General features: G+C 47.6%; 2 protein-coding genes across 2 annotated transcripts in view; both read right to left on the bottom strand.

Annotated features, from left to right (window-relative positions):
* Positions 1–17,500, bottom strand: part of egln2 (egl-9 family hypoxia-inducible factor 2) — a 646,007-nt gene that overhangs the window by 148,146 nt on the left and 480,361 nt on the right. The gene's annotated exons all lie outside the window — the stretch shown is intronic.
* The window catches only part of tes (testis derived transcript (3 LIM domains)), a 17,967-nt gene continuing 14,369 nt past the window's right edge, over positions 13,903–17,500 (bottom strand). Inside the window, exons 6-8 of the mRNA XM_080544884.1 lie at positions 15,455–15,670; positions 14,822–14,980; positions 13,903–14,434 (exon numbers count right to left, since the gene is read on the bottom strand). Of these exons, the coding sequence (XP_080401010.1) occupies positions 14,243–14,434; positions 14,822–14,980; positions 15,455–15,670 (567 nt within the window). The 3' untranslated portion in view covers positions 13,903–14,242. The remainder of the gene's footprint in view (positions 14,435–14,821; positions 14,981–15,454; positions 15,671–17,500) is intronic.

Raw genomic sequence — 17,500 nt, 5'->3', positions numbered from 1 at the left:
TCTATTCACAGATGGGCGTTGATCAAAAACGAAAACGACGTCGCTGAAGTAGAAAAAAAATGAAAAGAAAAGAGCACTCATTTTTTATTACCATACAAGGCAGCCCCGCATTCCTGCTGGAGACATTTACTGGGTCTTACATTTTGTTCCAGGGGCTTGTTGCCAAACTCTGGGGAGGAGGAATTCTTATCTTGCTACAGGAGCAAGTTTGGAGACGGAGAGAGTGATGGGCTGGCTGGCTGGGAGGGAGAGAGGGATTACTGAATGAAAAGGTTAATGGTAAACAAGCTGAGATGAACGGTGGGAGGTAAAATAAACCTCTTGGGGTAAGGAGGGTTTATGGTAGATAGATGACAGAAGTGTCATCATCTCACACGTTGTAATGGGCTACAAGGTGTTCTGGAGGTTTAACAGCAGCCACAGTTGGGAAATATGGGGTCCAGACACGGTCTGGTGCAAAGGTCTGCATGTTAAGCGTCCTTGGGCTTTTTGAAAGGCGCTATATGAATTAAAGTTATTATTATTATTATTATTATTATTATTATGTAATGTTGGCCGTTCTCAAGTAGCGCAAATTACCGAAAAAATGACCGCTTCTTTTAAAAAAGAAAAAGTGTTTCCCGTTTTTTTCTTCATATTACGAAAGTTGAAGTGTTGAAGAGCCCACTCGATATAACAAACAACAGTTTTTACGATCACTGAGTACTTTGTGAATTGGATTCACTGTATTGTCTGCCACATATGTGTTTATGGATGTATCATTCAATTTGATTTGTATATTTCACTCAGCCTGTGGAACAACGGTGTTAATGTTAAAGGTAGACCCATTTGTGATTGGCCTTGGTGCGCTCGAGTGTGAGACGTCCACTCACTGAACACTTTATTAGGAACACTATACTAATACTGGGTAGGGCCTCCCTTTATTAGGAACACTATACTAATACTGGGTAGGGCCTCCATTTATTAGGAACACTATACTAATACTGGGTAGGGCCTCCCTTTATTAGGAACACTACACTAATACTGGGTAGGGCCTCCATTTATTAGGAACACTATACTAATACTGGGTAGGGCCTCCCTTTATTAGGAACACTACACTAATACTACACTACAATAATCCCTTTACTCTCAAAAACAGCCTCAATTCTTTGTGGCATTCATTCAAGATGTTGGAAACATTCCTTTAAGATTCTGGTCCATGATGACATGATTGCATCACGCAATTCCTGCAGAATTCTTCAGGTGCATTTTGCAAGCTGTGTACTCAAATAGGCTGTGGCATTCAAGCGATAACTGATTGTTATTAACAGACCACAAAAGTGTGCCAAAACCTTCCCCACACCGTCCCTCTACCACCTGAGTGAGTTAGGAGGTGTCCATCTGCTTTTAATGAGGGGATTACACTGCTCTGCCAGGCAGAAGGGAACAGTGGAAAAAGTCATCCTGATGCTTCAAAGGAGGGGGAGACGTGGGGGAGGAGGGGGGGACTTGGGGGAGGAGGGGGAGACTTGGGGGAGGAGGGGGAGACTTGGGGGAGGAGGGGGAGACTTGGGGGAGGAGGGGGGCTTATTAATTAAGCGGAACATAGCTCCAGGGCTCCAGGGTTGAGTGTACAGTATCTCTATGTGCCTCCTCTGATACTCTGATGCAGTCTTTGGGGAGGCAAAAAGGGTGTCTGTGTGTGTGTGTGTGGGGGTGTGTGTGTGTGTGTGTGTGTGTGTGTGTGTGTGTGTGTGCGTGTGTGTGTGTGGGGTGTGTGTGTGTGTGATATATATTGGAGCATCTGTGGTAAGCACATTTGAAGCAGTGCTTAGTGCTGCATTCCTGGGTCCAGTTGTTCCAAACTTTTAATCTGGATTAAAAAATCGGAATGATCCTGATTCTTTTATCTGATCCAGGATCAGATCAGATCTGATTTTGAGTCCTATAGGGGAAATCAGCCAGCTCGATCTGATCCTGGAACAAACTGGGCTGGAGGTTGTCCTCCTGAACTACAGCTGTGAGAGCAGGGCTGACGATAGTACCATAGTACCTCTATGAATGCGAGCAGTCCCTTTTCCAGCTTTGGAAAAAGGAAGTTCTGCGGTTGACAATGGCAGGAAGGGGAAATTTGTAATGAGAATCTGGGTATGGCCGCTTGTGTTGCTGGTCAGAGTGCCTCCGTGCTAGCAGGAAGCGATAGCCATCTGCACATATAAACAGCACGGATTTATTCATTATTGAACTCAAGTTTAAAATAATAATAAAAAAGACACTTGGCGAGAGTTGACAGTACAGTACTTCTCTAATACAGTACATTTTGTACCCTTTTTACATCCAACCAAACCAAGTGCTTTGCTTTGACTATCATACAGAACTCCTCGCATGTTACATAACATGGACCTGCTACAAACAATTCCTGGGCCCCTATTGCAAAAGGACGTCCCCCTTGCAGAGCCCCCCCTGTGTAGCTCTCAGAGAGGTCTAAGTGCCTTAGAGCAGGGTCGACTAGAGGGAGGACTCCATTTGTCAAGAGGAAGGTTTATCACCTGTTGAGAAGGGCAGGTATGCTGAGAGAGATGGATGGCTCCTTCTCCAGTTGTTGAGACTGACAATTTGAACCCATATTATTAAAGGTGAAGCATGTTGTTTTTAACTTTTCTGTCTTCTTCCCAGCGAGCACAAAGTCGTTATAAAGACGTCATGACCTTCTCTGTCAACACACCCCTTCCCGGAACCTGCGGTCCTCAGACATGGGTCTGCTCTCCACCCCCCCTTCACCAACCTACGGACCTTCGGGGGCAGAGCTTTCAGTGTGGCAGCTCCCACCCTCTGGAACTCTCTCCCCACAGCGATCTGAAATGCCCCCCCCTACCCTGGACACCTTCAACAGCCCTACCTACCCTGGACACCTTTAACACCCCTACCTACCCTGGACACCTTTAACACCCCTACCTACCCTGGACACCTTTAACACCCCTACCTACCCTGGACACCTTCAACACCCCTACCTACCCTGGACACCTTCAACACCCCTACCTACCCTGGACACCTTTAACACCCCTACCTACCCTGGACACCTTCAACACCCCTACCTACCCTGGACACCTTCAACACCCCTACCTACCCTGGACACCTTTAAATCAGCCCTCAAAACCCACCTGTTCTCTAAGGCCTTTGGCCTCTAGTCTAGTTTGTCACTCTCGCTGTCTTTGTTTCTTTGTTTTGTTTTTCTGTTCTGTCTGTCTGTCTGTCTATGAAATCTGTTAAGTGTCCTTGGGTCTGAGAAAGGCGCTATATAAATCTAAGATATTCTTTAACGTCTTTTCCAGGACGTCATCTCGACGGCTTTTCGGTGACCTAAAACAGCCGGTTCTAAAAAGTCGTAGATAATATGAGATGAGACGAGATGATAACTGCAGGATAAACACACCGGTTTCTCCAGTGGTCGTTAATAATAATATAATCATTAATATAACAGTAATACATGAGAGGCCATGTGTTGTGACATTTTTAACATGACTGCGCCGTGGTTGTAGCTCACCACAGCCATAATAAAAACGTCATAACACATAATGTAAGGCGCATGTAGCATCAACTGTGACCCCCAGCTTTAAGCAGAGAAAGATTTGTGGAATTCAGTGAGTGATTCAAGTGATTGATGGCAGCCATTTGCACACTGGTGGAAGTCCTTATACTGGACTTAACTTGACGCAGCTACCACTATTCTTCACACAAGATAATAATAATAATAATAATAATAATAATAAGAATAAGAATAAGAATAAGAATAAGAATAAGAATAAGAATAATAAGAATAAGAATAATAATAATGATAATAATAATGATAATAATAATAATGATAATAATAATAATAATAATAATAATAATAATAATGATAATAATAATAATAATAATAATAATAATAATGATAATAATAATAATAATAATACATTTTATTTGTAATGCACTTTAAAAGTGAAATCCTAAATAAAACAAAATAAATCCCCAAGTGAAATCCCTAATTTCATCACCTCGAGGATGACAAAAAAGCTATCATATGGTGCCGCAATAGGTCTAAAATTATATTCAAAAGGTCTAAAAAGGTCTTAAATTGGACTTGTTGAAACTTGTAGGAACCCTGTATGCTTACCCCGGCGTTGACGTTGTGTGGGAAAGGGGCACATGAGACACATTCTGCTGATGTTCGAGGCGGCTAATGATCTGCATTTTCATGATAAGTTGCAAAACTATTGTTTTTTGGAATTTTAATCCATTTTATTATGTCAGCAACGTCAGAATATTTCTTTGGGATGGCACCGCGGTTGAGAAACATTGTCTGCTAATGATCTGCATTTTCATGATAAACTGCAAAACTATTGTTTTTGGGAATTTTTATCCATTTTATTATGTCAGCAACGTCAGTATGTCTTTTGGGGAGGGCACTCCCAAACACTGACTTATACAGTATCGCCCTCTAGGCTCTCAGTGGCCTTCTTAGGCAGCAACTCATCTTTTATCTCACATTGATAACAATGTTGAGAAAGAAGGAGATAGGAGGGAAGGAGAGAGTGATGGAGAAATAGAGAGAGAGAAAGGGGGGGGGGTTAAGAGATGAGATAGGGAGAGGGTATGAAGGAGAAAATGAGAGAGAGAGAGGGAGAGAGAGGGAGAGAGGGATGGAGAGGGAGAGGACAGGTAGAAAGTATCTTAGCAAAACATTCACAATGTAATGTTTAAGTGGGTTTAGTATATGGTAAACGGACTGACTTATATAGCGCCTTATTCCAAAGAGCTGTACAATGGACCTCTCATTCACACACCAATGTCGGCAAGCTTCCATGCAAGGCGCCGGCCGGCCCGCTCACTGGGAGCAATTTGGGGTTCAGTGTCTTGCCCAAGGATACTTCGACATGTGGCCAGCAGGGGTTCGAACCGCGGATCTTCCAACCTTGTGATCATTAGACGCCAGCTCTACCTCCTGAGACACAGCCGCCCCACTACGCCCTGGCTTATCTCTCTCGTCTGTCTTCAAGTGTAAATCTTGTGAGGAATCTGGATGCCAGATGAGTTAAGGGCCACATTCTGATAGCAGCAGGTATCTCTCTCTGTATGAGAGGCAGACACCAAAAATAGTCACCAGACTTGGTGTGAAAGAAGAATGTGAGAGAGAGAGAGACAGAGAGAGAGAGACAGAGAGAAAGAGGGAGAGAGAGAGAGAGAGAGAGACAGAGAGAGAGAGGGAGAGAGAGAGAGAGACAGAGAGAGAGAGAGACAGAGAGAGAGAGAGAGAGAGAGAGAGAGAGAGACAGAGAGAGAGAGAGAGAGAGAGAGAGAGAGAGAGAATGAAGGGGGCAGGTACTGTAGGAGAAGGAGAGAGTAAACAGTAAACAGAAGAAGTAAAAGCAAAGAAAGAAAGACACTGGCGGGATTAGAGAAGGGATGAGAGAGAAAAAGGAGAGAAAGAGAAGGAGGTGTATCGAAAGAGAGACAGACATATTTTCCAGTATGACTTTAGGCCAATGTGAATCAGTTCTAGGGTGTGTCTCCGTGCTCTTGGCAGGCACGGATGAAGAGGAGGAAGAGGAGGGAAGTGAGGAAGAACGGAACACACCCTCTAAAAACCCAGGAGCCATCACTATTCACCTTTAATACGAACCTGACAGAGAATACATGCCAAGGGCACAACGTGCGAGTCAGAATGCACTGTGGACGAAATTGTACCTGGGTTGACACCATGGGAAACTCTAATGAAAATTGACATGTACTGATCACATGTACTCACTTGTAATTACCCCCGGTTACCCAAACCAGTTCTAGACGTTTCACAGGGCTATGCTCAAATACTCAAAGTCATCTCCTTCTAGGCATAACTGATGCACACACGCACAAACCACCTTATAGTATATCGAAATCAATTGTCATTAAATGGTGAATGGACTGCACTTATATAGCGCCTTTTTTGCTGCTCCAAAGCGCTTTACAACAGCCTCTCATTCACCCATTCACACACACATTCACACACCAATGGCAGCAAGCTCACTGGGAGCAATTTTGGGGTTCAGTGTCTTGCCCAAGGACACTTCGACATGTGGCCAGCCGGGGCTCGAACCGCTGATCTGCCAACCTTGCGATCATTAGACGCCGGCTCTACCTCCTGCGCCACAGCCGCCCGCAAACAAACATCTAGCCAGGACGACCATATGCAGCTTGGTAGAGTACGGTAAAATCATCTGGGGTTACAGTCGATCTCACAGACGAGAAGGTCACATTCGAGACAACCCCACTCCGGTATTATCTGGGAACCTTTTAGGGTTTAGATAGACAGATTGTTCTAACTGCCCAGGTCAGCTAGCTAATTCCAGACCTTTTCCATAATGACATTCCTAGAAAATGAGTCTTCTCTCCCGCCCTCCCTCCCTCCGTCGTTCCAGGGAGGAATGCGAGTTGGTGAGTCTTATCTGGGATTCAAACAGCTGACGTTTACTCAGAAATAGTTGCTGCTGTTTCTCCTCACCATCACAGGCGTGTAAAGACAGTGGCATTCCTCTACCCTTGATATATTATATATAATATTACACTCAGTATTACATATTACATATTACGATATGACACAAAAACTACTAGCTAACCATCAGTGAAGTAACTATCTCAAATACTATGTGTTTTCACTCATTTAGTGCCCAACAGCTCAACTACTCTACCTGCAACACCTCCAAGGCCTCCGCCTTTAGTCCTCCTCTCCCTTATGTTCTGGAACGTCAAAGAACTGGTCCCCAGCACGGCACTGTCTCTGCGTTCTCCTCGGCATTCCTGGGAACATCGCAGTGAGGGTCGTCATGAGCTGTAACCACCAACTAGGCAGGCTGAGCAGGTATTGAAGGCTGAACCTAGCGGCTTTTGATCTACCGTGTCTCATTTACATTTACATGTTTGGCATTTAGCAGACGGCTTATTCCAAAGCGACTTACAATCAATACATTTGACTAAGCAAGTGAATCATCAATCCACTAGTCGTATCAGGAAGAGTAATCCAGCTCAGGCCAGGGGCCATTGGCAGTCTCTGTGATATATATATATATATATACATTTAAAAAAAATATATAGACACTGGAGAACAGAGAGACAGTACAAGGGGGGCAGTAGAAGTCATAGGGGACACAGTAAAGGGGAAAAGCGTGTGTCTCAGGAGACGCAGTGCTGGGGGGTAGTGGATGTCTCAGGAGACGCAGTGCTGGGGGGTAGTGGGTGTCTCAGGAGACACAGTGCTGGGGGGTAGTAGATGTCTCAGGAGACACAGTGCTGGGGGGTAGTAGATGTCTCAGGAGACGCAGTGCTGGGGGGTAGGGGATGTCTCAGGAGACGCAGTGCTGGGGGGTAGTAGATGTCTCAGGAGACACAGTGCTGGGGGGTAGTGGGTGTCTCAGGAGACGCAGTGCTGGGGGGTAGTAGATGTCTCAGGAGACACAGTGCTGGGGGGTAGTAGATGTCTCAGGAGACGCAGTGCTGGGGGGTAGTGGGTGTCTCAGGAGACACAGTGCTGGGGGGTAGTGGATGTCTCAGGAGACACAGTGCTGGGGGGTAGTGGATGTCTCAGGAGGAGCAGTTAAGGTGTCTCCCCAACCTGCCGTTGGTTGTCGACAAACCGCTCTTCTCTTCCTGGAGTCTGGGTTCGGCTCTCTGTAAGCTCATTTACATTTACATGTTTGGCATTTAGCAGACGCCTTCATCTAACGCGACTTTAGATTTGACATTTGAGTGAAGTGAACCATCAAATGTCACATTTGAGTGAACCGTCTATACACCAGTCGTAGCAGGAAAAGGTAATCTAGATGCTCAGGTCTGGGGCCATTGGCAGTCATCGTACTAGAAGATAATTATATATTATATATTATTATGACACTGGGGAAACAGTACAGGGGGGTAGTAGATGTCTCAGGAGGGACAGTTAAGGTGTAGCCTGAAGAGATGGAGGTCTTCAGGAGGGACAGTTAAGGTGTAGCCTGAAGAGATGGGTCTTCAGCCTACGGTGGAAGATGGGGAGTGATTCTGCAGTTCTAAACTCCTCTCCTTCCTGGTCTACTGGAGCAGTTACACAGCCTGCTGAATGGGCCTCCAGCTCTTGCCTAGGCTGGGCCTTAGGGAGATGAACCTGCCTAGATGTTGCCTAGGCTGGGCCTTAGGGAGATGAACCTGCCTAGATGTTGGCTAGGCTGGGCCTTAGGGAGATGGGGCTGCCTAGATGTTGTCTAGGCTGGGCCTTAGGGAGATGGGGCTGTCTAGATGTTGGCTAGGCTGGGCCTTGTAGAGAAACTGGGCTGCTGGCTGCCCTGTGGGTGGTGGCGGAGGTTCTCTCCATCCCAAAGATGGTGGTAAAAGGAAGCAATTTGCCATGAGAGGAAGGGGGTTGAGGACTAATTTACCACTGGTACAGGGTTGTGGCACGAGGCGAAGCCGAGTAGGGAAACCCTGTACAGTGGTAAATGAGCCCTGAAATACAGTGTTTGTAGCTGCCGGGGGGTTGAAAGGAACAGTCCTGGACAAACGTAATGGCTGATGAGAAGTGTACAATTGTTCTGCCTTATTATCTGTCTATAAGTCTTATTATATGTTTCTGGTTTTTAATACTTGTTATTTTCAACAACTGTGCTATCATTATTGCACCAACGTCTGATACTATAGGCAAGCAGACATACACCTCAGAGTTAAGTACTGTAACCATAGAGGTTTGATCTGCACCTGCAGAGCATGTACTATGTGTCTTAGAAGGTGGAAATGCGCCCCCTGCAGGAAATAAGGTGAACATGCTGGAGAAATGTAACCACTTTGACTTTCATCCACAAAGCTACACTCACTGGACACTTTATTAGGAACACCTGTAGGCAGTCCAGGCTGGTGGAGGTGGTGTAATGCTGTGAGGAATGTGTTCTTGGCACACTTTGGGTCCGTTATTATCAATCATTCATCACTTGGATGCCACAGCCTATTGGAGTGTTGTGGCTCACCATTGTCACAAAGCAAAAGTCGACCCAAACTGGTTTCATGAACATGACAATGAGTTCAGTGTTCTACAGCGGAACTTCCCAGTCACCGGATCTGAATCCAACAGAACACCTTTGGGATGTGGTAGAACGGGAGATTCACAGCTTGAAAGTGCACCAGACAAATCTGCAGGAATTGCGTGATGCAATCATGTCATCGTGGACCAGAATTTCAAAGGAATGTTTCCAACATCTTGTGGAATCAATGCCGTGAAGAATTTAGGCTGTTTTGAGAGCAAAGGGAGGCCCTACCCTGTATTAGTAGAGTGTTCCTAATAAAGTGTCCAGTGAGTGTATCAATTACAAATTGCCCCTTTAATGGGCAAGTGATCAAACAGTGTGTCAGCAAAGCCCAGCAGATCATCAAAGACCCCAGCTACCCCAACCACAGTCTGTTAGACCCCAGCCACCCCAACCACAGTCTGTTAGACCCCAACCACCCCAACCACAGCCTGTTAGACCCCAGCCACCCCAACCACAGTCTGTTAGACCCCAGCCACCCCAACCACAGTCTGTTAGACCCCAACCACCCCAACCACAGTCTGTTAGACCCCAGCCCCCCCAACCACAGCCTGTTAGACCCCAGCCCCCCCAACCACAGTCTGTTAGACCCCAGCCCCCCCAACCACAGCCTGTTAGACCCCAGCCCCCCCAACCACAGTCTGTTAGACTCCAGCCACTCCAACCACAGTCTGTTAGACCCCAGCCCCCCCAACCACAGTCTGTTAGACCCCAGCCACCCCAACCACAGTCTGTTAGACCCCAGCCACTCCAACCACAGTCTGTTAGACCCCAGCCCCCCCAACCACAGTCTGTTAGACCCCAGCCTCCCCAACCACAGTCTGTTAGACCCCAGCCACCCCAACCACAGTCTGTTAGACCCCAGCCACCCCAACCACAGTCTGTTAGACCCCAGCCACCCCAACCACAGCCTGTTAGACCCCAGCCACCCCAACCACAGTCTGTTAGACCCCAGCCACCCCAACCACAGTCTGTTAGACCCAAGCCACCCCAACCACAGTCTGTTAGACCCCAGCCACCCCAACCACAGTCTGTTAGACCACAGCCACCCCAACCACAGTCTGTTAGACCCCAGCCACCCCAACCACAGTCTGTTAGACCCCAGCCACCCCAACCACAATCTGTTAGACCCCAGCCACCCCAACCACAATCTGTTAGACCCCAGCCACCCCAACCACAGCCTGTTAGACCCCAGCCACCCCAACCACAGCCTGTTAGACCCCAGCCCCCCCAACCACAGTCTGTTAGACCCCAACCACAGCCTGTTAGACCCCAGCCACCCCAACCACAATCTGTTAGACCCCAGCCACCCCAACCACAGACTGTTAGACCCCAGCCACCCCAACCACAGTCTGTTAGACCCCAGCCCCCCCAACCACAGTCTGTTAGACCCCAGCCACCCCAACCACAGTCTGTTAGACCCCAGCCACCCCAACCACAGCCTGTTAGACCCCAGCCACCCCAACCACAGTCTGTTAGACCCCAGCCACCCCAACCACAGTCTGTTAGACCCCAGCCACCCCAACCACAGTCTGTTAGACCCCAGCCACCCCAACCACAGTCTGTTAGACCCCAGCCACCCCAACCACAGTCTGTTAGACCCCAGTTTAGAGTGATTGGGAGGTCGTGAGTTCGATCCCTGGTCAAGTCGTACCAAAGACTATAAAAATGGTACCTGATGCCTCCCTGCTTGGCACTCGGCATTGAGGGTTGGATTGGGGGGGGTAAGACCCTGCGACACACCAGCGTCATGTCCAGGGGTGATACTTCAAGCCGCCTCGCGCTACGGAAACAGGAGATTACCCAGGGCCATTAGATGTATTTACTTACTTAAACCCCATGTATACGGACTACCTAACCTTAAACACACCCCATGTATACGGACTACCTAGCCTTAAGCACACAGTCACTTTACTCAATATGACCTTTTACACCCACTGCCACCAAGTGCAACACTCATTTCCACTTTATTACTATTTTATTTGACTATTTGTTTACTGCTAATTGTATCCTGTCTTATTTGTCTCCCACAAATCTCTCTCACTTGTACTATTGTCACTTTATTCATCTTGACTTATCTTGCCTGTTGCCTCATTGTCTTGTGCTGCAATATCAGGAACCGAAGCCTAAGAATTTCCCTCTCTTACACTTGTGTAATGTGACCTGACAATATAACTTGAACTCGATCGGCTAAAAGCTGTCATAGCTGACAATATGACAAGCAAACCAAATTGCCTAACTTTCTTCCACGGCACGTACAGAGCAAATGTACACAGTACATGCCCTCTTTTCATAGTCAACAAGCTTAAGTGAGGACAGTGGTTATCAATCAATCAATCAATCGCACTTTATTTATACAGCACAAGTCACGCATTGAATGCAACTGTGTCACATCATAGCCGTGGTTTTGCAAAGAACTAGCCACAGTAGCAGATGACACAAAGCCTTCAGAGATAGATGTGGTTTTCTGTATCTCTCAGGCTGATCAACAGCAAGGTCAAAGGTCAAACCTTGAAAGAGGGCCTTGTGACCGGGCTTCAGCTTCAGGGGAACGAGTGGTCTTGTTTTGGGTGCTGATGTCTGATTTAGATTTTATCTCCATGTGATGTTGACTCATCGCTTGTGCACGTCCATAAATATGATCCGGTTAGGTTGGCTCTCACACACACTTATGTGTTCAAGAAGATTTATCTGAGAAAGGGCTGCTGGCAACCTGCAGGCAGTGTGACTCACACAGAGATGTTCACATAGGGAACTTTAATAATAAATTCATCCAATTTAATCAATTATCACACATTGATGTCAGAAGAGAACCTCCATCGTTGATTTGGAGGCAGAGAGTTTAGCCTGGGTGCCAGACTGTCTGTCTGTCTGTCCCTCAGCATTTGACGATGCAACATTGTAAGCTACAGTTGTTGTCCTAGCGAGCGAGCTAGGGAAACAATTTCTCATTTGTCAACGCTGGCAGTCTTCTGTCTGACACAGGGAATCCTCCGCCTCCCTCAGGACAACATGACACATCTGTCTCTTATTGTACATGAAAACCACAGGCCAATCAAACCTCAATGTTTCTCCATCCATCTCTCTGTCGTGTCAGCATAGAGGGAGAAAAATAAGCTCTCATCTACCTCGGAAAATACCATTTGGAGGGGGGGCGGGGGGTGGGGATGGAAACTACTAGACACACAATGAAAATTCCAATAGAAGTATGACATCAAACGAAAGACTAAGACCCCCACCACCCCACCACTACCTCCCCCCTTTCAGAGTTTGTTGACGCTTCATATTAGGCTCGGGGGGGGGGGTGATCAGAGGGGAGGTAGGTGGGGCCACACCCTGTAAGGCCTTATGGAGGTGAGGCTGGGAGGCCGTGAGGGGGGAAATCACCGCATTGCTTTGGGCCAGCTGCCATTAAAGACAATGGGCCTACAGAGAGATACGGAGCTTCCTTGAATTGTGAACAGCTTCCACAGAGAGAACGGGTCGACACAGATTTCTTTTTTCCATGAGGGAGGTTCAGTATGTGGAGTTCCCACCACAACCAACCAGTGTGAAAAAGCTGCCAAGTGTCCCTAGCGACACACACCTAGAGACACGTTGTCCCTGTGGGGTGTTTGGGGTGTGTGCTGTGCTTCGTATGTGAGCATGTTAGCAACTGTGGCGTTCACAGTCACACATGGCCTTTACGAGTCGTTAACGCCTGAGGGAGCGTTGACGACTGTAAAAATAAAATAAAAATAAAACTGTCAGCGTTGGTAAAAACACAAAACGTGGAGGCGACTATTAATTGAGAAAACATTTATTCGGTTTTGTAGAGTCAGTGTGAGGGAAAACGTAGCGTAAAGTGCGATTTATTTGCGTGTGAGAAAAAAGGAATGCCAGTGTCACTTACAGACAAGGGGAGAAAACAATACTTTCAACTGGAGTATGTTGATGTAACCTGCAAAACCTGCATTCATGGGGGAATGAATCGTCAATACTTTGAGAGCTTGATCAGAGTCACTTAGCACAGTGAGTGACTCTCTCTACCATGCTTCCAGTAACACAGAAACACGGCAGGCTATTGCTAATCATACTGCTATTGCTAATAACACTGTTGCTTAGTGGTGGAGGTGGTCTGGTTGTCGACAGAGTAGTACCAATGATGGATATACCTGAAAGTGAATGCTCTAGAAGATCACCATGGGTAGTAAAACAGTCGCTGTTAGCGAAGAGAGAAAGAGTCCCAAGCATATAAAAATGAATCTCATAAATAGAAAAAAAACGTTGAACAAAACAAACAAAACAGTGCTTTTAAAGTGAGAGACAGATAATCGAAAACAGGATTTCTATCTCGTCGTAAGATGACGTCAACTTGACAGATTTAAGGCAGTATTTGTTTCTCATACATCACATACTTGGTCTAGACAAACCACTATGGTATGCTGGTTTTTATCAAAAACAAACCACATTTCATTTCGTCATTTCACTGTGGCCCCGGCGCAGACGGTTTCCAGTCTTGGTCATCGTGTCTGGATAACGTCGAGGTCTGGACCAGGGGCTCCGTTAAGCAGGGCACCACACAACAACACTGTCGGACATTCACACAGAAACACAGTGCATAGAACAGACATACACGCCACGCAGACACGACTCTCTCTCCATTCTCAATCACGTTAGCTCTGACTCACAGCATCTCTATCTGCAACTTGCAGCACATCACTCACTCACTCACTCCCTCCCTCCCTCCCTCCCTCCCTCCCTCCCTCCCCTGGAAAGGAACCCCCAATCCCCTGGTTGAGTTACGGTCGGTTGGTCCAGTCAGTTGCAGGGTTCCAACAAGTTTCAACAAGTCAAATTCAAGACCTTTTTAGACCTCTTTGAATATAATTTTAGACCTATTCGTGACAAGGAAGCGACTTGGCTTTTTTTTGGTTCCAGCTTGATTCATTTCCGCGTAAATAGATGTGGTCGGACTGATTTCCTTGCAGGATCTCATTTTTAAAACCTAGCACCTCATTTTTAGACCGAATAACTGAAATCTGGGACCTTTTTAGGCTCTATTTTTGTCTCTATTTATGTTTTAGGCTCTATTTTTGTCTCTATTTCGTCATAAATTTGATTGCTGGATTTTAGACTTAAAGGCTTTTTAAGACCAGCGCGGGAACCCTGCGGTCGGTTGGTCTGGTCGGTTGGTCCAGTCGGTCGGTTGGTCTGTCTGTCTAGGCCAAGGTCTTCTTCTTGCAGTCCACGGAGCAGAAGAGCATCCCCTGCGTGGCCATGAAGCGCTGGCCGATCAGACACTTGGAGCAGCAGGAGCACTGGAAGCAGCCGGGCTCGGCGTGCCAATGGTGGTCCCCGTACGACACGCGCTGGGCCTCAGGCTCCACGGGGTTCTGACAGGCCGTGCACCTCTGGGGGGGGGGGAGAGAGAGAGGGGAGGAGAGAGAGGGGGGGAGAGAGAGAGAGGGGGGGTGGGGAGAGAGAGGGGGGGAGGGAGAGAGAGGGGGGAGATAGAGAGAGGGGGAGAGAGAGAGGGGGTTTATGTTTCATTGATGCTCATGTATGGAGCAGCAGTTTATCCCACTGTAAAAAATAATTCTGATCACACACACACACACACACACACGTCTCACCACGGCGTGGCCCTTCATGTATCAGGGCTTGCAGACGGACACCCCCCCCCCCCCTCACACACACACTCACACACTCACACACTCACACACTCACACACTCACACACTCACACACTCACACACTCACACACACACACACACACACACACACACACACAGGTCTCACCACGGCGTGGCCCTTCATGTAGCAGGGCTTGCAGACGGGCTTGTCCTTCTCCATGACGTAGGTCTCCCCCGCCAGCACACAGTCACACTCGAAGCAGCAGAAGTGCTTCAGGTGCCAAGACTGCTCCTCCGCCTGGGTGTACTCGTTACTGAAGATCAGCTGGAGAGAGAGAGAGAGAATGCGTGAACAAATTACTGACAGCTGAAATGACTATGATAATATTTGCTTCTAAGTCTATGTTCCCTATTGTATGTTATTTAGATGTTCCTTGTGGTCATCATTTCCCCCTGGTGGTTGGGATGAATGAATATCGGGGACATAAGGGAACAGGAAGGGGAAAGTTAATTGGGAGCCAAGAAGTTTCAACGACAGTTCAGGACAAGACGGTTGTGAACAGTAATTGACAGTTCAGTAGTGGACCGTTTTATGGACAGTGATAGACTTTGCTGACAGGATCGTTAGTGATGGATTATATTTACTTTGAAGAAATAAAATAATGTGTTTATTTTTATACACGCGTCACTTTGGGAACTGTTTGTTGGAACCTACGACTCACCCAATGTAGAGACTATTTGGATTGTTAAGAAGCACCCACCCCCCCCACTCTCTCTCTCCCTCCCCCCCTCTACCCACCTCGTCGCAGCCTCCGCAGCGTGGCTTCTCGCTGTCTCCGTAGTGGCGTCCGCAGTACAGCTTGCCCTTCTTCCAGAAGTAGATCATGTCCACCAGCAGCTCTGAGCAGCGGCAGCAGACGAAGCAGGCCGGGTGCCACAGCTGGTCGTACCCAGCACGCTCTGCATACACCGCAGGCTCGCCCTGACGCATGGGCTGCTGGCACTGGTGACACGACTGGAGGGGGGGGGGGGGAGGGAGGAGGAGGGGGGTAGGGGAGGAGGTAGGGGGTAGTGGAGGAGGGAGGGAGGGGGTAGGGGAGGAGGGAGGGAGGGGGTAGGGGGTAGAGGAGGGGGGGGAGGGGGTTGGGAGGAAGGGGGTAGTGGAGGAGGGATGGAGGAGGTAGGGGAGGAGGGAGGAAGGGGGTAGGGGAGGAGGGATGGAGGAGGTAGGGGAGGAGGGAGGAAGGGATGAAGGGATGAAGGGATGAAGGGGGGTAGGGGTGTAAAGAGTGAGGAGAGGAGGGAGTGTGGTGAGGGACAGGAGGAAGAGAGGAGAGAAGAGAGAGAAGAGGGGAGGGGAGGGGAGGAAAGGGGGGTGAAGAGAGAGTGAGGGGGAGATGGAAGGAGTGGTGAGAAACAGGAGGAAGAAGGGAGGGGGGGGTGTGTTAGGAGATTTGCAGGCAACCTACAGAACACGATCATCTACTTCACCTTCGCTAAAACAATGGCCAATACTTTTGTTTCGATGGAAACATCATGTTTTCAGTTCGGCCTCACAGCGAAATCGTTGCAAACAAATCACTATGCAAAGCCTCTCCAACAGACTCTGCCTTCAGTCATGTTTGTAGTTCTGGCTCCATCTTGTGGCCTAAACCGAGCAGACATCATCTGGCATTTAGGTCTGTCGAACATTTCTGTCTCTCTCTCACACGCGCACGGACACACACACACGCATGTGCACACACACACACACACACGCATGCGCACACACACACACGCATGCGCACACACACACCTATAATGGTTTCAACAGCACCACCACCACCCCACCACCCGATCATGAACTCTTGGAGGTTTCCCTATAAGAGAATCCCTGCCTTGTTCAGATCCTGTCTGGCGTGGAGCTAATCACAGTTTCACAACGCGCCCTCTGTCTGAAGTCTCTGACTGTTGTTGCCTCAATCTCACAGCTGGGCACACACACACACACACACACACACACACACACACACACACGTGTACACGAGAGGTCACAGCCGGTTTGTTGCCGGCATCAATGAGACTTTCAAGGGTTCCTACAAGAAATCAACAAGTCAAATTTACGACCTTTTTAGACCTTTTTTTAGACCTCTTTGAATATAATTTTAGACCTATTCGTGACACCATATGATAGCTTTTTGTCATCCTCGAGGTGATGAGATTAGGGATTACACTGCCATACAGACAAAAAAGGAAGCGAATTGACATTATTTTGGTTCCAGCTTGATTCATTTCCGCGTAAATAGATGTGGTCGGACTGATTTCCATAGACCTTCTTCAGGCATATTATAATATAAAGCCATTGCTTTCCGAAATATGTTTAGAGGTCTGCAAAATATTGCGCACATTTTAAGGCGGAGAAGAAAGAGCACTTCACTGTTGAAGTGAGTGAAACTCACATCAAAATGTGAAGACCCTCGTATTTTCAATACCGTGCAAATCAGAATAGAGCGTTATATGACCTGCCTGCTTAGACCGCAGTCTAAATGATACATATCAGATTCCTATCTGATTGAGGCCTGAATGGGATCTGAGAATATCAGATTCAATGTGCTTGTTTACTGCTTACACCTGCATGTTACATATCCCATCTGTGCCACATGTGAAAAAACGTGAGCAAGAAATCGGAATTGTGTCACTTGGACCTGCGGTGTGAATGCAGCCTTTAGGTCTGGGGTCACTCACACACACACACACACACACACACACACACACACACACACACACACACACACATCTCTTTAGGTCTGGGGTCACACACACACACACACACACACACTCACATCTCTTTAGGTCTGGGGTCACA

The sequence above is a fragment of the Nansenia antarctica genome (genome assembly GCF_963989245.1).
Source record: "Nansenia antarctica genome assembly, chromosome: 14".
NCBI lineage: Eukaryota > Metazoa > Chordata > Actinopteri > Argentiniformes > Microstomatidae > Nansenia > Nansenia antarctica.
Note: the sequence above shows the minus strand (reverse complement) of the source record. Positions and strands in the feature narration are given on the sequence as shown.